The 19,687-nt window shown below is 39.6% G+C and overlaps 1 protein-coding gene across 3 annotated transcripts in view; it reads left to right on the plus strand.

Annotated features, from left to right (window-relative positions):
- The window catches only part of SYT14 (synaptotagmin 14), a 228,330-nt gene that overhangs the window by 197,775 nt on the left and 10,868 nt on the right, over positions 1 to 19,687 (plus strand). For all 3 annotated transcript variants that reach the window (XM_028530798.2, XM_028530797.2, XM_036015611.1), the window contains one exon: positions 17,581 to 17,770. In XM_028530798.2, coding sequence (XP_028386599.2) covers positions 17,581 to 17,770 — 190 coding nt within the window. The remainder of the gene's footprint in view (positions 1 to 17,580; positions 17,771 to 19,687) is intronic.

The raw sequence follows: 19,687 nt of genomic DNA on the forward strand, positions 1-19,687 counted from the left end.
CAGGGATGCAATGTGGCGTGGAGAGGTGGCAGCAGCAGAATGGGTGGTCTCACATTCATGTGTGGTGGATAAAAATTGGGAGGGATACCTTGGGAGCGAGGGATCCCAGTCTCAGGCCAGACCACAAACCCAGTGTTCCAGTGCCGGGAAGATAAATCCCCTTAACTTCTGGCTGTAAAAACCAGTGAGGGCTGGGACAGTGGAAGAAATTGCCAGATTTCCAGGAGACTCCACTTAAAGGGCCTGCATGAACTACAAACATACACAGACCCACCCTCTTTGGGATCCAGCACCAGGGCAACTGGGATTGGAGCTCCAGAAGCTAGGCAGCCCCATTGTACCATCTCTGAGCCCTCCCCCCAACCCCCACCCCCACCCCACACACACACAGAGCCACAAAATGGTGAAGTGGGTTGCCCCATCCTGGCAATTACCTGAGTCTCTGCCTCACACAAATTGCCAGTGCCTTTTTTACAATAGGCCATGCCACTAAGAAAGAGTCAAAGCATCTCTATCTAAACACAGAAACAAACCCAGGGAGGCTGCCAATATAAGATGGCAAAGAAATAGGACCCAAATGAAAGAACAGAACAGAACTCCAGAAAAGAACTAAACAAAATGGAGATAACCAATGTACCAGATGCGGACTTCAAAACACTGGTTATCTGTATGTTCAAGGAACTCATTGAGTACAGCAACAAAATAAAAAAGGCCCAACCCAAGAAGAAACAAAGATTGCGCTAAGTGAAATAAAGGAAAACCTACAGGGAACCAGCACTGGAAGGGATGAAGCCATTATTCATATCAACAATTTGGAACATAAGGAAGAAAATAAGCATTCATCCACAACAGCGAAAAGAAAACAATTCAAAAATGAAGATAATGTAAGGTGCCTCTGAGACATCTTCAAATTACCAACATCTGAATCATAGGGATGCCACAAGGAGAAGAGGAAGAGCAAGAACTTAAAAATTTACTTGAAAAAATAATGAAAGAAAACTTCCCGAATTTGGTGAAGGAAATAGACAAACAAGTCCAGGAAGCACATACAGTCCCACATAAGTTGAATGCAAAGAGGACCACACCAAGACACATCATAATTAAAATAGCAAAGGTTAAAAATAAAGGGTGAATCTTAAAGCAGCAAGAGAAAAGGAGTTCTTTTCTTACTTACAAAGGAGTTCCAATAAGACGATGTCAGCTAATTTCTCAAAAGGAAATTTGCGGGCAAAAAAGAGCTAACAACTATTCAAAGGGATGAAAAGCCAGGACCTACAACCTAGATCACTCTTTCCTGAACGCTACCATTTAGAATGCAAGGGCAGATAAAGTGTTTCCCAGACAAGATAAAGCTAAAGGAGTTTACCATTACCAAGCTATTATTATATGAATGTTATATAAGAAATTATATGAAGCGATAAGGAGTTATTCATGTGCATATCTGGAGAAAGAACATTGCAAGCAGATGGAACAAAGAAGCCTGAGAGACCAGAGTGTGTGTTGTCCTCAATGAGTACTAAGGAGGCCTTTTTAGCTAGAACTCCCATGAATGAGGAGAATAGTAGGAGGCGAGGTAAAAGAGGCTGTACACCTACCACTCCCATCACTTGTATCTATATATTTGGCTACCCAAACAAACAAAGAATCGAACAAAACTTCCTCAATTAACTCACAACCAGAAAACAAGACATAATGGAAATTAGAAATACTTAGAACCAAACAAAATGAAAACACTGTGTGGGATGCAGCTATCACAGTATTATAAGGAAAGGTATAGCCTTAAATATATTTGTTTAAAAAAGTGCAAATTAGTGACCCAAACATTCTTAAATTCAAGAATTTGGAAAAGGAAAACAAAGATAAATTAATGAAAGTAAAATAGTAAAGTTTAACAAAAACAAGAGCTGGTTTTTTGAAAGAACTAATGAAATATATAAACCCCTGTTTTATTGGTAAGGAAAGGAAAACACGGTAAATGAAAAAGAGGACATAATCACCACTTAAGTGGAAATTTCCAAATCATAAACAGAATAACTCTAGGAAAACAAATTTGAAAACTTACATGAAATGAGCATCTTTGTGAAAATGTAAATTTCTAAAAAGTAATATAAGAAGGTATAATGAAAACATAAAAAGGCATTACTGGTCTCTGGCAGGGGTGGCAGCATAGGCAGACATGGCTTACCTGTTCACACAACCACATCAAAATTACAACTGAAATATAGAACAACCATCACTCAGAACTGTCATAAATTGAGTTAATTCCATAGGTGTCAGACTTCCAAAGAAACCACATCCATCCAGACTGGTAGGAGGGGTGGAAACACAGAACAGGCTGGTCGCACATCCCTGTGTGTTAGATAAAAATTCGAGAGGGATATCTCAGGAGCAAGGAGTCCCAGCCCTATACCAAGTACCCCAACCCAGGGTTCCAGTGCCAGGAACTGCACTGGAAAAGTGTTCAAGATAAGAGAGACTCTTTTTTAAAATATATATATTTTATTGATTATGCTATTACAGTTGTCCCATTTTTCCCCTTCACTCCCCTCCACTCTGCCCAACTCTCCCACCCACATTACCCCCGTTTAGTTCATGTCCATGCATCATAAGTTCTTTAGCTTCTACATTTCCCGTACTATTCTTGCCCTCCCCCTGTCTATTTTCTACCTATTGTCTATGCTACTTATTCTCTATATCTTTTCCCCCTCTTTCCTCCTCCCACTTCCCTGTTGCTAACCCTCCATGTGATCTCCATTTCTATGGTTCTGTTCCTGTTCTGTTTGTTTGCTTAGTTTGCTTTTGTTTTAGGTATGGTTGTTACTAACTGTGAGTTTGATGTCTTTTTTTTACCGTTCATATTTTTTATCTTCTTTTTCTTACATAAGTCCCTTTAACATTTCATATAATAAGGGCTTGGTGATGATGAACTCCTTTAACTTGACCTTATCTGAGAAGCACTTTATCTGCCCTTCCATTCTGAATGAAAGCTTTGCTGGATAGAGCAATCTTGGATGTAGGTCCTTGCCTTTCATGACTTGGAATACTTCTTTCCAGTCCCTTCTTGCCTACAAGGTCTCTTTTGAGAAATCATCTGACATTCTGATGGGAACTCCTTTGTAGGTAACTGTCCCCTTATCTCTTGCTGCTTCTAGAATTCTCTCCTTCATTTTTACCTTGGGTAATGTAATTATGATATGCCTTGGCGTGTTCCTCCTTGGGTCCAACCTCTTTGGGACTCTCTGAGCTTCCTGGACTTCCTGGAAATCTATTTCCCTTGCCAGATTGGGGAAGTTCTCTATTATTTGTTCAAATAACTTTTCTACTTGTTGTGTTTCCTCTTCCCCTTCTGGTACCCCTATAATTCAGATGTTGGAACGTTTAAAGATGTCCTGGAGGTCCCTAAGCCTCTTCTCATTTTTTTTGAATTCTTGTTTCTTCATTCTTTTCTGTTTGGTGGTTCCTTTCTTCCTTCTGGTCCCTTCCATTGATTTGAAACCCAGTTTTCTTTCCATCACTATTGGTTCCCTCTGCATTTTCCTCCATTTCTCTTATCATAGCCTGCATTTGTTCATCAAATTTATGACCAAAGTCCACCAATTCTGTGAGCATCCTGATCACCAGTGCTTTGAACTGTGCATCTGATCGGTTGGCTATCTCTCGGTCGCTTAAAAAAACTGGCTCTGGGGCTTTTTTTTAAATCACAGCATTTTTTTAAAGATTTTACTTATTTATTTTTAGAGAGGGAAGGGAGGGAGAAAGAGAGAGAGAGAAACATCAATGTGTGGTTACTGGGGGTCATGGCCTGCAAACCAGGCACGTACCCTGACTGGGGATCGAACCTGCGACACTTTGGTTCGCAACCCGTGCTCAATCCACTGAGCTACGGCAGCCAGGGCTTGGCTCTGGGGCTTTTAATTCTGTTTGAGCCATCTTTTTTATTGTATTTTACTTTCCTTTTTGGTCTGGTCGCGCCTGTTGTGTATGAGGGGCGGAGCCTTAGGTGTTCACCAGGGCGGGGCACTTCCATTGCTGGGTCATGACCTTGTATGTGGGGGCGGGGTCAGATAGGGAACAATGGTGCCCGCTCTGCTCTCTCTAGGACTTCAGTCCTCTCTGCCACTTCCCATAAGCAAATTGGGCCCTTCTGGTGCTGGCTCCCGAGCAGATGGGCTTGTGTACTTTCTCGGACTCTGAGTTTCCCCAAGGAGCCTCCTGTGAGGCTGAGAGAATCTCCCGGCCTCAGCTCCCACAGGTGTTTTCAATCGGTAGCTTTAGGCTTTGTTTCCCAGCGCTGGGTCCCTGGGTTGCGCAGTCTGAGTTGCTGCCCGTTTTCGCTTAGTTTGTCTGCACACAAATGTGTGGCTGCAGACGCCTTGTGCGCCTCACTGGGTCTGCTCGTTGCCTCCCATGCCCAGGGTCTGCCACCGGCCCATCAGCTGCCCCTGCGCTTCTGGGGTCCGCCAACTGCCCACTGCGCCCTGCGCACCTGGGTCTGCCAGCCACTGCTTTTTTCTGCCAGTACCCCTCAACCCCTCTCCATAGGCCTCCAAGTCTGCCCCTCCTTACTGGTCTGGATGTATGGTAGTCAGACTTCCGTTCGGTTCATTTCTCTCTGTTCTGGTTGTTTTTTGTTTGTAAATTTTTGTTGTCCTTAGTTTTCGTTGTGCAGGAGGCACAGTGCGCTACCTGTGCCTCCATCTTGGCCGGAAGTCGGTAAGAGAGGCTCTTAAAAGTAACAAGAGAAAAGCAGAGAGCTGTCTACAGGGGAGTTTCCATAAGTCTGTTAGCTGATTTCTCAAAAGAAACTTTCAGGCAAGAAGTATTCGAAGTGATGAAAAGCAAGGACCTAGAGCCAAGGTTGTTCTACCCAGCAAAGCTACCACTTGGAATGGAAGGATAAAGTGCTTCCCAGACAAGGTAAAGCTAAAGGAATTCATCATCACCAAGCCATTATTACATGAAATGTTAAAGGGGCTTATTTAAGTACAAGACCACAACTATGAACATTAAAATGGTAACAGACTCACAAGTACCAACAACTGAATCTAAAAAATAATAACAAAAACTAAGGAAAGAACACAGGAATGCCATCATAGTTAAAGGGATAATTTGGAGGGCTATCAGCTGAGAGGGAGAAGGGAGAGAATGGGGGAAATGGTGCAGGGAGCAGGAAGCATAATTGGCGGGAACAAAATAGGGGAATGTTAAGAATAGCATAGGAAAGGAAGAAGGCAAAGAACTTACATGTACAATCCATGGACATGAACTAGGGGGAGGAATTGCTGGAGGGAAGGGTGTTACCAGGCAGAGCGTGGCAAAGGGGAAAAGACTGGGACAACTGTAACAACATAATCAGAAATATACTTTTTTAAAAAAGACATTACCATCAAAAAAATTCAACCAGTAGTCCAAAGAATCTCATGAAAGAGAAAAATGAAAGATGGTTGAGTTTCAAAGGGGAGTTTTACCCAACATCAATGAATATATAACACTCTTAGAATAATATGTATTTGATGAAAAATACATGTATATGTATATGTGTTCATATATGTTTGCGCATATGTGTGTTTTTGCTGAATTCAATTTAACAATGTTTAATTTGGGATTTCTGCATGTGTATAAGGAGGATTGGTTTATTGTTGTTTCTTATATTTTTGTCTAGCTGATGTCAGAATCACACAATTCTTTTTTTTTAAGATTTTATTTGTTTTTAGACAAAGGGGAGGGAGGGAGAAAGAGAGAGAGAGAGAAACATCGATGCACAAAAGAAATATCAGTTGGTTGCCTCTCACATACCCCTAACAGGTTGGCCTGGCCCGCATGTGTCCTGACCAGGTATCCATCTGATGACCTTTCCATTTACAAGACAACACCTAACTCATTGAGCCATACCAGTTATGGCAAAATTACACAAGTCTCAAAAGAAAATTTGGGTACTTTTTCTTTTTTATTTGTAATTGTTGTTCAAGTATAGTTGTCTATTTTCACCCTACAACGATCCCCCTGCCCCACCCATCCCCCCTCCCACCCTCAAACCTATCCCCCTTTGGCTTTGTCCATGTGTCCTTTATACATGTTCCTTGATGGCCCTTCCCCTATTTTCCCCTATTACTCCTCTTCCCCCTCCCCTCTGGTTACTATCAGTTTTTTCTTTATTTCAGTGTGTGTAGTTATATTTTGCTTGCTTGTTTTTGTTGATTAGGTTCCACTTGTAGGTGAGATAATATGGTATTTGTCTTTCACTATCTGGCTTATTTCACTTAGTATAATGCTCTCTGGTTCTACCCATGCTGTCCCGAACTGTAGGAGCTCATTCTTTCATTCTGCTGTGTAGTATTCCATTGTAAATGTGCCATTGTTTTTTTATGCACTCATTTACTGGTGGGCACTTAGGTTCCTTATATAGCACCTGGCTATTGTAAATTGTGCTGCTGTGAACATTGGGCTACATAGGTTCTTTTGAATTCATGTTTCAGGATTCTTAGGGTATAATCCCAGCAGTGGTATTGCTGGTTCAAAAGGCAATTCCATTTTTAGTTTTCCGAGGAAATTCCATAGTGTTTTCTACAGTGTCTGCACCAGTCTGCATTCCTACCAATAGTGCACTAGAGTTCCCTTTTCTCCACAACTTCTCCAACACTTGTTCTTTGTTGATTTATTTATGATGGCCATTCTGACTGGTGTGTAGTGATAGCTCATTGTGGTTTTATTTTGCATCTCTCTGATGGCTAGTGATGCTGAGCACCCTTTCATGTCTCTGGGCTCTCTGTATGTCCTCCTTGGAAAAGTGTTTGTTTAGGTCCTCTGCCCATTTTTTAATTGGGTTGTTTTTCTTCCTGGAGTGGAGTCGTGTGAATTCGTCATATATTTTGGAGATCAAACCCTGTCCGACGTACCACTGGCAGATATACTTTCCCATATGGTTGGTTCCATTTTCATGTTACTGCTATTTTCTTTAGCCGTGCAGAAGCTTATTTTGATGAGGTCCCATTTGTTTATTCTTTTCCTTATGTCCCCTGCTCTAAGAGATATATTGGTGAAAATACTGCTGCATGGAATATCTGAGATTTTCCTGCCTATGTTCTCCTCTAGGACTTTTATGGTGTCACAACTTATACTTAAGTCTTTTATCTACCTTGAATTTGTTTTTGTGTATGATGCAAGTTGGTGACTGAGTTTCATTTTTTTGCATGTAGCTGTCCAGATCTCCCAATACCAATTGTTGAAGAGGCTATTTTTTCTGCATTTTATGCTTCTGCTCCCTTTGTTGAATATTAATTGACCATAGAGACTTGAGTTTATTTCTGGGCTCTCTATTCCATTGATCTATGTGTCTGTTCTTATTCCAGTACCATACTGCTTTGATTACAATGGCCTTGTAATATAGTTTTATACCAGGTATTGTGATCCCTCCTACTTCATTCTTCTTTTTCAAAATTGCTGCAGCTGTTCAGGGTCATTTTTTAGTTCCATATAAATTTTTGAAATGTTTGTTCTGTATCTGTGCAATATGTCATTGGTACTTTAATAGGGATTGTGTCAAATCTATAAATTGCTTTGGGTAGTAGGGACATTCTGATGATGTTAATTCTTCCACTCTAAATATGGGTCCCTTTATTTGTGTCTTCCTTAATTTCTTTCTTCAGTGTTGTGTAGTTTTCTGAGTACAGGTCTCTTACCTCCCGGTAAGGTTTATTTGTAGGTACTTTATTGGGTACTTTTGCTTTTCATTCTCTGAAATAATTTATAAAGCATAGGAGTTATTTGAGAGTATGGGAAAAAATTATAAACTTTATAAACTGGTATCACAAGCAAATAGGCAGAAACACTAATTAAATGTGTTCATATTGAATACAGTGAAAAAATGTCTGTGTGTGTATATGCATACATACATATACCAATGTATAAATATACAAATTTTGATCAAGACAGGAATTTTTCAATACCATTATCTACATAATTTTGTAGACAAATATTGGTAATGTGAAAGATTATTTTTATTTGTTTTACAATTAATTTTTTCTACCTGAAATCTTATCAATATGTTTTTACTATTAATATGAAAAAACTTTCTTCATGAAACAGAAAATGTGAATTTCCTACTTTTTTTAAAATGCTCTGTTACCTGAATGTCAGAGCTCTGTTGACTGAACCATCCTTCCTCCTCCTTGGCCCTCCCATGGCTAATGAATGCAGACCAAACCCAGCAAAGAGTTCGAGGAAAGCATTCACAATTGGAGCAATGGCAATTACATTGTCAGCTCCCTAGTAACATGGCTGATGGTCCTTAGGAAGACCAAAGGGGAAAATGCAGCAAGAAGCAACTCCACTGGAGGGCTCTGTAATAAACATCTGTATTTTCTTCTGGCTAGTATCCACATATTCTTGTGGCCACAGTATCCAGATTTTGCCTGGGAGCCAGCCCGCCCCTGTCCTTCTGATGAAGTGACTTTATTGCGAAGCCCTGGAATTAAATCTCATGAACTAGAACTAGCCATTTCTGGGGTTGTTGTGAAGGAGCAACCAGGATGCTGTCTTCCTTTTTCTTACAACACTCAGAGCTGCTAAAAACTGTGTGGCAGATAGGAGGGAAGAGTGTACCTGAGAATAAAGACAAGTTTGGGGAACCAACTCAGGAAATGGAGGGGAGCTGGTTCCTAAGGACACAGGTTGAGTCCTTGACCAGTGAGTACCTGAAGCCACCTCTTCCAGCTGCTGCGTTCTGCAAGCCAATGAATGTCCTGTGTCACTTAAGTTAAAATCGGCAATTCTGTTGTTTGCAACCACGAGTGTCCGGACCCAACAGCAGTCTGAAATTGAAACTGTGCAGCCATCCCCTGCTCCCTCCAGTAAGTTATCCCTTAGAGTCAATTGGTGGTTTTACCCTCCCAAAATACAGACGAGCCCTCCTTTACACTGAATTGGGAAGGGAGTGGGCTGGATGGGGGAAAAGCTTTGGAACAAGTATGAGTACGATAACTTCTGGTTATCGTCTCCTGGCCTAGGCTGATAAATCTGTGGTGCCTTGGGGGTAGGAGAGGGCCCTGTGGAGCAGCGCTGCTGTTGGAGGCGAGACTCACCATTCGTGCAGCAGCTACACTGCAGCCGGTGACTTCCCTCTTGTGACACTTCAGCACCCTCCCTGTCCTCATCGCCCCGTTCTCAGAAGTCTGATGGAAGCATTGCATGTATAACCACAGAATATCTTCCAGCCACAGTGAAAATAAATCCAACAGAAACTATTCAAATACAGTGATTATCATTGTACTGTTCAGTTTTACCTTTAAAATACTGAGTAGAAGTAAGATTGGATCCAGGTTAGTATTAATAAAGTCCAGGCATTTACTTAATAGGAGTTCTGTTGTATTTTTAATCTTACGTTTTCCTCTCTATATTTATAAGTTCCCACCTAATTTTAACCTATTAGTACCATACTAATTATTCTTCTGGTAAACATTATATAGAGTTTATTCATTTCTCTGAATAATTAGTTTTTTCTACTTTCATACAGTACGCCTTCACCCTGGGGTAGAGGACTCAGGGGAAGGAGAGGAAGCATTAAAAGAATTGCATTAGTTGGGAAGATTTACTTTGGGGAGCCTGTAGGACTATTCCTTGAAGTAGACCTAATTATGATTGGGATTTGTTTGACTTCGGGTTAATCACCTGCAGTTACTGCCACCTCGTCAAGCCCCAGTTATAAATTAATGATGGGTCTGCAGAGAGATGAGATAGACTCCTGAATACACACCGAGCGGAGCAGCCTGCCCCGAGGAATAGTCAGAGGAAGGACGCCACTGGAGTATACCGCATCTGTATTTAATCCGTCTTCACTGCAGTTGCTCTGTTTGTGTCGCTCCGCACTGCCTCGGTGGTGCTCACAGATCTCCTTAGACGGCCACAGCTGTACGAACCTTAGATGGGCTGTTACACTGATGACAGGGAAAGGCCACAAGATTAACACGTTTTCTAAGGTATGAATTCAGAATGAACTCTTTTAGACCATAGTTTGTTTTTCCTGTTAAACACTATTACATGTCAGCAAGGCTTACTAAAAGAGAATGTGATCACCAAGGACTTTATCACTCTTCCTGTTTCGTGGGGCTTGGAGTCCATAAAGGCCTGTCCCAGGACTTCCTCGGGACCTCACTTTGTTGCTCAGTATTGGCAACTCAGAGCTGGAAAAGCCGGCATTCGTGCTGCCTGTCACTACCAGAGCCAGTAAGTAGAGTCAAGGACTGAATCTTTGTGGGCGCTTTATTCAGATGCCAGCGATCTGAGAAGGCAGGTTATGTACCCTAAAACCTGCCTTACTATCTCATCTCAAACCGACCTTTTTACCAGGAGAAGAGAGTAGGTAAGGGGTTTGGAATTCAGGGAAAAGGTTAATCAGATAAAAGCAGTCCAGTGACTTGCCTAGCATCCTTTCATCTGCAGGCGGGGGATTCTTTATCTACGTCCTGGGCGGCAGACGTCTCTCCCTGGAGCACAGTGGCTCAGATACCATCTTGATTGCTTGCAGTGCTCCCGAGGCACAAGGGTTGAATTGCTTACAGGCCTCCTGGACTCAGGGTGGGTCCAGTCATGCATTCCAGTTCCTGGAACAACAGCTTTCTATATGCATTAGTCACTAAGCCTAAAACTTACAGCTAAAAAAATGTTAACTCTTGAATTCCCCCATCAATAAAATGTCTGTGTTGATAAGAAAATATTAGATTCACCTCTTATTATCTGATAATAGGTTCATGTGAAAAATACTCTATTATGAAAAATGTGTTTCACAGTATCCTAACAGATGCTGCTAGTATAATAGCCTAACGTAGCAAATGCACCAAATGTGCACGAGCATGTTTTTTGACACTATTTTCATAAGTGATGATATATTCTAATTGAAACTTACTAAAATTGTTTCCTCCAACTGTCATGAAAACATACCAGTCTATATGTTTTGTGTACCCATGATTTATGAGTATAAGGCATATATTCCCTTTGGCTTTCTCCTCTGTGGTTTAGAGTTAAATTTGAAAATGGGAGATTTTATCCCTCTATCAGTCCAGTGAGTTAATTCAGTTCTCCAGTGTGCATCAGCTCTTCACTTAGATAGCCAACAGTAGATTCAAACTTGAAGATTTGTATAGAACATTTTTTGAAATCTAAAATTTGTTAAATATGAAAATCTGTTACAAGAAAACATGTTATAATCTTTTTATTTAACTCATGCAGTGAGTCCCTCTGGGAACCTTCCAGGAAAGACCTACTTACGCATTTTTATCATTGTTAATTTGTATACATGGTATCCTTGTATCCTATAATTCTTTCATTAAACCTTTTCTCTTATGAGGCCCAACACACATTGGAAAAGTGTTAAAAACAAAAATTTACTACCCATAAAACTAATTATCGTCCAGGCCAAGAAATAAAACATCAGAAACCCCAGAAGTCGTCAGCACGCCCTTCCCAGTCGCTGTTCCTTCTCTTCCCCACCTCGAGAACTAACTGCTCTTGACTTTTGTACTGACCACCTTCTTTCTATCTTTATAGTTTCACCACAGGCTCATGGTTCTGAAATACTGCAGTTTAGTTTTGCCTGGTCTTTGGTTTTGGTTTTTGTTGTTGAAATTTACATAAATTGGATTATATAGCTAAGTATTGTTTGGGGTTCAGTATTTTTCACTCAAGGTCATGTTTGTAAATGTAGTTACAAATGGGTGTGCTGTACAGTGTATATAGACGGTATGTACAGTATAGTTGCTGTATTGTATGAACTCACCACAAATTATTTATCCATTCTACTGTCTGGGCCCATTATAAATAATGCTGATACAGACTTTCCTTCATATGTCACTTGATAAACATTGCACATATTTCTGATAAATTTTATATATATATACACACTTGCCAGGTCATAGGTATGTGTATTTTTAACATTGTAAAAGCCGTATCACTTTACCACCAGAGGAGGGTGAGTTCCCGTTGCTTCGTGTCCTCATCACACAATTGTTTTAGCCCGTCTGTTTGTTGCCCATCTGTTTGAGGTAGTGTTACCTCAATGGCTTCAATTTCCATTTCCTTGAATACTAATGAAATTGAGCATCATTTTCATATAGCTATCGGTCATTCTTTTATGAAATTGCTTGTTCAGTTGTCTGGCTGTTTTTATATTATGTTGTCTTTTTCTTACTGATTTTTAGGTGTCCTGTATATAATCTGGATTTGAGCTAATTATGGAAATATATGTATTACTGATCTCTTCTCCCATGTGATTGTTTGCCTTTTCACCAACCTAAAAGTCTCTGTCAAAGCTGAAAAATTCTTAATTTTAATGTCATTGGATTCACCAAACTTTTGGTTTATGATTAATGCTTTTCTGTCCTTTTTAGCAATCCTTTCCCTACCCAAAAGTCATAAACATAGTCCCCCATGTTAATTTATAGATATGTTATTTTAACTTTTACATTTAGATCCAGAATTGAATTTTTGGTATGTTTTGAGACAGGTTTGTCATTTAGTTCTATGCAGATAACCAGTTTCTTACCAGTATTCATTAAAAAGATTATCCTTTCCTCCTTGGAGTTCCACATTCATTGTAAATGAAGTGTCTATATATACATTGATTAATTTGTGGGCTTTCTATTCTGTTAGTTTGTTCTACATTGTTTTTTGTGACTGTCTTAAATAATATAGCTTTATAATAATTTTGAGATAGGTAAACATGGCTCACCTCCTCTCATAACCACGTTAAAATTACAACTAAAATGTAGAACAACCATCACTCAAAACTGTCAGAAATCAAGTTGAATGGAAGTCTTACAACTACAGAATTAAAGAAGCCACATCCATCCAGACTGGTAGGAGGTGTGGAAACAGAATAGGCTGCTCCCACATCCATGTATTGGTAGCTAAAAATTTGGGAAGGATTTATCGGGAGTGAGGAATCTGAGACCCACATTAGGACCCCAGCCCAGGGTTCCAGTGCCAGGAAGATAAGTCACCCTAACTTCTAGCCAACAGGGATTTAGTTGGTGGCAAAAACTTCTGGAGTCCCAAGTAGTTCCTCTTAAGGAACCCACACATGGAATTAAGCAGACACACCCTCTGAGCTCCAGCACTGGGATAACAGCTTGAAAGGCACCAGCGGAATACAGGGAGAAACGGAAGTGTCCGACATCAAGGGGAGAGCCGGGGGACTGCTCTCTCCAGGACAGAAAGATGGGCAGAGATCTTTGTCTCTTTTCTGAACCCTCCCCTCAGAGCCACAGAGCCAGCAGGCTGGTGTCATATCTGGAACTCCATCAACCTGGCTAACACTGTTTGCCCCACCCTGGAGATCCCCAAAGACTCCATCCCACTCAGCTTACAGGCCCACTCATGCTGCTTTTCCTTATGAAGGTCTTGGCTCATGCATCATAACTTCTTAAATCCTCTCAAAAAAGCAATAGCTCGCCTCAGTGAGCCCCAGGCCCCCCTACTACTTGCTAAATGGCCCCAGACCCAACACTAGCTGCAACTATCCTAGATTCACAGCTTGGCTTCACCTGAGAATCTACAAGCCCCGCACAAGTAGGCAGCCATCTCAGATTCCTTTATAGCTCAGGCAGGGTGGCCCCAGGCAAAACACAGGTCAGGGCTGACCTGGGCCTGGACCACAGAGGAAACCCCAGAGCCTTTGCACCCAGCGGACAGCTACAGACCACAGCGGAGCCCAACCGCAGCAGAGCCCCACCACCCACCCCTGCACAGCTGATCCTCCATGGAGGGCAGAGGTTGGTGGTAAGTGGTTACAGCCAATACTTGCAGCTGACTGGCCGGGGTAAAGCCCTCCCATTGATCCACCAACAGCAATCAAGGCTCAACTACAAGAGGAGGGAGTACTCAGCTCACATGAAGGGCACACCTCAAGTACCCAGCTTGTGTAATAGGGGAGGCTGTGCCACTGGACCCTACAGGACACCTACTACATGAGGCCACACTACCAAGACACAGAGTCAGAGCAGCTCTACCTAGTACATAGAAACAAACACGGGGGCTGCCAAAACAAGACAAAGAAACATGGCCAAATGAAAGAACAAATCAAAACTCCAGAAAAAGAGCTAAACAAAATGGAGATAAGCAATCTATCAGATGCAGAGTTCAAAACACTGGTTATAAGGATGCTCAAGAAACTTATTGAGGACCTCAACAGCATAAAAAACACCCAGTTAGAAACATAGGGTACACTAATTGGAATAAAGAACAATTTACAAGGAAACCTCCATACAGTGAGTGGATGAAGACAAGAATCAAATCAGTAATTTGGAACATAAGGAAACAAAAAGCAACCAATCAGAACAGCAAGAAGAAAAAGGAATCCAGAAAAATTAGCATAGTACGAGCAGCCTTTGGGACAACTTCAAGCATTCCGGTGTTCACATCCAAGGGGTACCAGAAGAAGAGAAAGAACAAGAAATTGAAAATCTGTTTGAAAAAATAATGAAAGAAAACTTCCCTCATTTAGTGAAGGAAATAGACATGCAAGTCCAAGAAGCACAGAGTCCCAAATAAGATGGTTGCAAAGAGGCCCACTCCAAGATACGTCATAATTAAAATGCCAGAGGTTAAAGAGAGAGAGAGAATCTTAAAAGCAGCAAGAGAAAAGCATTCAGTTACCTGCGGGAACATTCCCATAAGACTGTCAGCTGATTTCTCAAAAGAAACTGCAGGCTAGAAGGGATTGGCAAGAAATATTCAAAATCATGAAAAACAGGGACGTACAGCCAAGATTGCTCTTCCCAGCAAAGCTATCATTTAGAATCAAAGGGCAGATAAAGAGCTTCCCAGATAAGAAAAGAACTAAAGGAGTTCATCATCATCAAACCATTATTATATGAAATGTCAAAGGATCTTACTTAAGAAAAAGATCAAAACTATGAACAATAAAATGGCAATAAATACATATCTATCAACAATTGAATTTAAAAAAACAAATTAAACAAACAAGAAGAACAGAGACAGAATCAGGGAGACAAGACATCATTTTGATGGTTGCCAGATGGGAGGGAGTGGGGAATAGGTGAAGAGATGAAGGGATTAAGTACAAATTGGTAGTTACAGAAGAGCCATTTGGCTGTAGAATTCAGTATAGGAAATGGAGAAGCCAAAGAACCTATACTCATGACCCATGGTCATGAACAAAGGTATAGGAATTGCCTGAGGGAGTGGGGTATGCTGGGTGGAGGAGGAAAAGGTGGGGGGATTGGGACAATTGTAATAACATCAATAAAGTTTAACTAAAAAATAAATTTTGATACTAGAGCAGGGCCTCCTATCTTGTATATTATTTTATTATTTTTATTGTGGTAAGAACATTTAACATCTCCCCTTAACAAATTTACTTGTACAGTACAGTATTGTTAACCATGGGTATTATTGTTGTTCAGCAGATCTCTAAAACTTATTCACCTTTCATGACTGAAACTTTATACCCATTGAACACAGCTGTTAATTCCCCCTCCATCCAACCCCTGGCAACAACCATCCTTCTCTCTGCTTCTAGGAGGGTGACTATTTCAGATACCACATGTAAGTGGAATCATGCAGTAAATGTATGTGACTAGTTCATTTCACTTAATAATGTCCTCTAGGTTTATCCACGTTGTCATTGTGGTGGTATTTCCTTCTTTTTTAAGACTAATATTCCATTTTTTATATATTCCACATATATTTTAGAATTAGCTTGTTGAGTTCCAGAAAGAAATCTTTTGTGATTTTTATTGTGATTACATGTAATCTATAGAGCAATTTAGAAAGATTATTATAAAGTTGAGCCTTTTCATGTATTAACATAGTATATCTATGTAGCACTTTTAAATTTCTTTCACTAATATTTATAGTTTTCTTCATAGAGACCTTTGTATATCACTTGTTATAGTTATTCATGGATAGTTTATTTTTCAGGCTCTAGTAAATCCTATTTTTAAATAAATTTCATTTTCAGATTTGTTGCTGGCATTGAGCAATATATAGATTTAAAAATTTTACTTTCTTATGCAACTGGAACTATCTGTGGACTAGTTTAGATTTCATGTTGCATAATTACATAACCTGCCCACAGGACTGTTTAATCTCCTCCTCTCCCAAATCATTTTATTGTTCTTAGTAAGGCCAGGCCTCCCCTGGCTGGGGTCCACCAGGGTGGTATTAGAAGTGGGAACAGTTGCCATTGCTGTTGCATCCCAGGTTTCAAAGGAGAAACATTCAAGTTCCACCTAAAGTTTTTAGTTTTGTTTTTCTTGTTTATTTTGGAAAGGTTTTTAATTGCAAATTCAACTTTTTCAGTAAGACTGTTTAGATATTTCCAGTTTATTGGGAGAGACATATTCATACTATTGCTTTACCTTTTTATGGTCTTTAGCATATGTAGTAATGGCTCCCTTTTCATTACTGATACGTGGTTTGTGCCTTTTCTCTTTTTTTGCTTAATTGGACTCTCCAAATGTTATCTTAGTAGTGTTTTCAAGTAACTTATTTTCATTATGATTTAGTTACCCCTAGGTTGTTTAGAACTGTATCCTTGATTTCCAAATACATAGGAATTGTTTCTTCACTAGAAAATGGTTTCGATTTCTAGTTGATTAAAAAACATTCTGAATGATTTCCATTAGTTGGAATTCATTGTTATTTGCTTTATTTTTGTGTATTTTTACAAAAAAAATCACTGTGAGCTTGAGAAAATGCATATTCTGTAAGGTATGGTGTTCTGTATACAACCATTAGGTCAATTCCCTTATTGTGACATTCAGATCTTCTACATCCACTCACTGCATTTGTCTGCATGTTTGGCCAGTTACCAAAACAAGTGTGCTGAAGTCACTACTGGTTGTGAATTTATCTGTTTCTCTTTCTAGTTACGGCAATTTTTGCTTTCTATATTTTCAACCCATGTTATTAATGCATGCAAATATGGAATTACTTTATCTTCTGGGTAAATTGAAAGTTTTATCACTATTGATTGTATCTCTTCGTCTCTCAGTAATGGGTATTGCCTTAAAGCTAACCTTGACTAATACTAATAGAGCTACACCAATTTTCCTCTGGTTATTTTTTTTTCATAGTTTTTTTCCATCCTTTTCAACTGTCTGCATCTCTGTGTTTTACATAATGGTTTATAAATAGAAGATGGCTTTATCTTGTTTATTTAATGAAAGGGTGCCGATCTTTGTCTTTAAAGACATTGTTAAGGCATTTACATTTAATGTAATTGAGTCTAATAAATCTGTCCGTCTTTTAAGGTCAATAAGGCTTTAAACAATTTACATTAAGAAAAAATTCATTAACATCCATGAGTTTAAGAAACCTCTGATTTGTACATAACTATGCAGAGATTTATAAAACCTCACCCCCTATTATTCCTTTGAGTGCTGTATAATGAAAAGAGATCCAGTGACTAAAATGTACTAAGAACAGCATTTCTAATCTATTGGTTGGGTCTTTTGCTTGCAACTGCTATCTATATTGTGGCTTACTTGCCCAATTCCAATAAACACGGCATTAACAATTTATCTTTTATACGAAGTACTGTAAAGATTCCACTTTTGATTACAGGGCTGTGACTCCCAAATGAGCATGTCCGAAGTGTCCTGTAGTGGAAGTACATCCTCATGTCAGTCCCTTGAACACGGCTCAGTTCCAGAAATCCTCATCGGCTTGCTTTACAACGCCACCACTGGAAGACTCTCAGCAGAAGTCATAAAAGGCAGCCACTTCAAAAACTTGGCAGCAAACAGACCACCCAGTGAGTGAAAAATATTTTTCTAAATTCTAATGTTTTCTGCATGTATGGGGATCTCAGTGTTAGGGACTTCAATCCTATCTTTTAGTCTTAACCGATCAAAATGAAATGGTGTAATAATCATCAGCTAATCTGTTTCATTTTTTTCTATTTCCAGTCATTTGGGAAGTAGAAAAATTTGAAATTCAAAACATTAATTGTAAGGTATCAGGACTTTTAATTTTTCTAATGTCAATGGAATAAATTCTCCCTGTCATAGCCATTATCTTCTAATGCCAGAAAAGAGTTACAGGGTCTTGTAAAGTTAACAGTATTCCACAGATACGATCAGGAATATGTACGGTTATCGTTGTCGACTGAGGATTGATGTTGTGTTTTCTGTCTGCATGCAGAACTATAAACTAATGTATAAATTTCTACATTGTTCCTCCTTTTCTCCCTTAACAATTTAAGAAGAAACTGTTTTTCATATTTTTCTTCCTTTAAAATTATGTCAGTACTGCCACCAGAGTCTTCTTAAGTGGAATATACTTGGGCTTCACCAGGACAAACAAATAAGGAATATTTGTATACTTACCCTAAACACTAGGAACGGAAGGCTAGATGGTGTAGCTCTGCCCTGTCTTTGCCTCTCACTCTTCTGGTCTCCTTATCTCTCTCCCAGCTCGAGGCGTGTGGGTAGGTCAGCGGGAGTGCTGAGAAACTGTCACCCAGTGTATGCCCAGAACTATTTGTTAATATCTGTGGAAACGAACTCAGAAAGTAGCAGCTTCTTTGTACTTGTCTAAATTAAAGCTGTTAATGTCCTAAACTAAAAATCTGAAAGGAAATTTTCGATAGTAATGGCCACCTTAAATTTGTTTAAAGATTTCTCTCAGATTTGCTTAAAGCAGTCTTTTACTCCACGTATCAAATAATTCTTGGAGGGGAAACTTTTTCACCCTTGAAATAAATTAACTTCTAAATGTCCTAAAATTTTTTTTCAATCAAAATGAAGTCACATGTACATATTTGGTTTGCCTGAAGTGGTATTGAAAAACCTTGCTTCTTATGTACATCGTGAAGTGAATCCATTCCTAAATTACAAGTCAGAAGGCCAAATTATGTTTATATTTCTACCTTTGGACAGGTGACCTAACTCCCCTAAAGTCTGTTTACTTACACATAAAATTAAGGTGTGTCTCTCACAAGGTAATTGTGAGACTCATATCAAAGGTGCATAAAAAGAGGGAATTGTTATCCTTCCCTTTCTCTTTTCAGAAGGAAAGTCAGAGGGGGGAAAGAAACAGTTACTAGAACAAACAGCTACTTGGTTATCTTAGTTAATGCATACTTAGAATGCAAATTCTAATGGCCTGGGAAGTAACTTAAATGAGCAGAATGTGTGGATGAAAGATAGGAGCCCGGTGAGGTCTGTGACAAACGGGAGTGTGCACACCCTGCACTTAGACATTCAGACTGAAAAAAACATTAACACTGTAACAAATAAGATACTCTTGGGGTTGCGTTTAACCACAAGCTCTCAGTTTGCCATTCATTCTTGCTTTAGCTAATGGTTTAATTTTTGACAAACATTAACTTGAGAAGCTAAGAAGTAGTGAAATGAAATGATATGTTTGCCTTTATCTCCTTGGTCTACCCACTTTGATAGAAACAGAGAAATCACTAATCAGAACTAAACTGAAGGGGGCTGGGTAGAGGCAGGGGCTGGTAATAAACAGGGTAAGAGACAGGCATGCACAACGTAAAGTAGATCTTTCTGGATTGAAAGAGTAAATCAAAGCAATAGCCATTATTTTAGAATTAGGTCTTCAGTATCAATATGTTTATCTGAAATAAGTCAACATTAAAATTAGTTATATGGAGCATTTACAAAGTAAAATATAAGACAATTTTATCAGTTGGTCTTATACTGTATAT

Source organism: Phyllostomus discolor, chromosome 14 (genome assembly GCF_004126475.2).
Source record: "Phyllostomus discolor isolate MPI-MPIP mPhyDis1 chromosome 14, mPhyDis1.pri.v3, whole genome shotgun sequence".
NCBI lineage: Eukaryota > Metazoa > Chordata > Mammalia > Chiroptera > Phyllostomidae > Phyllostomus > Phyllostomus discolor.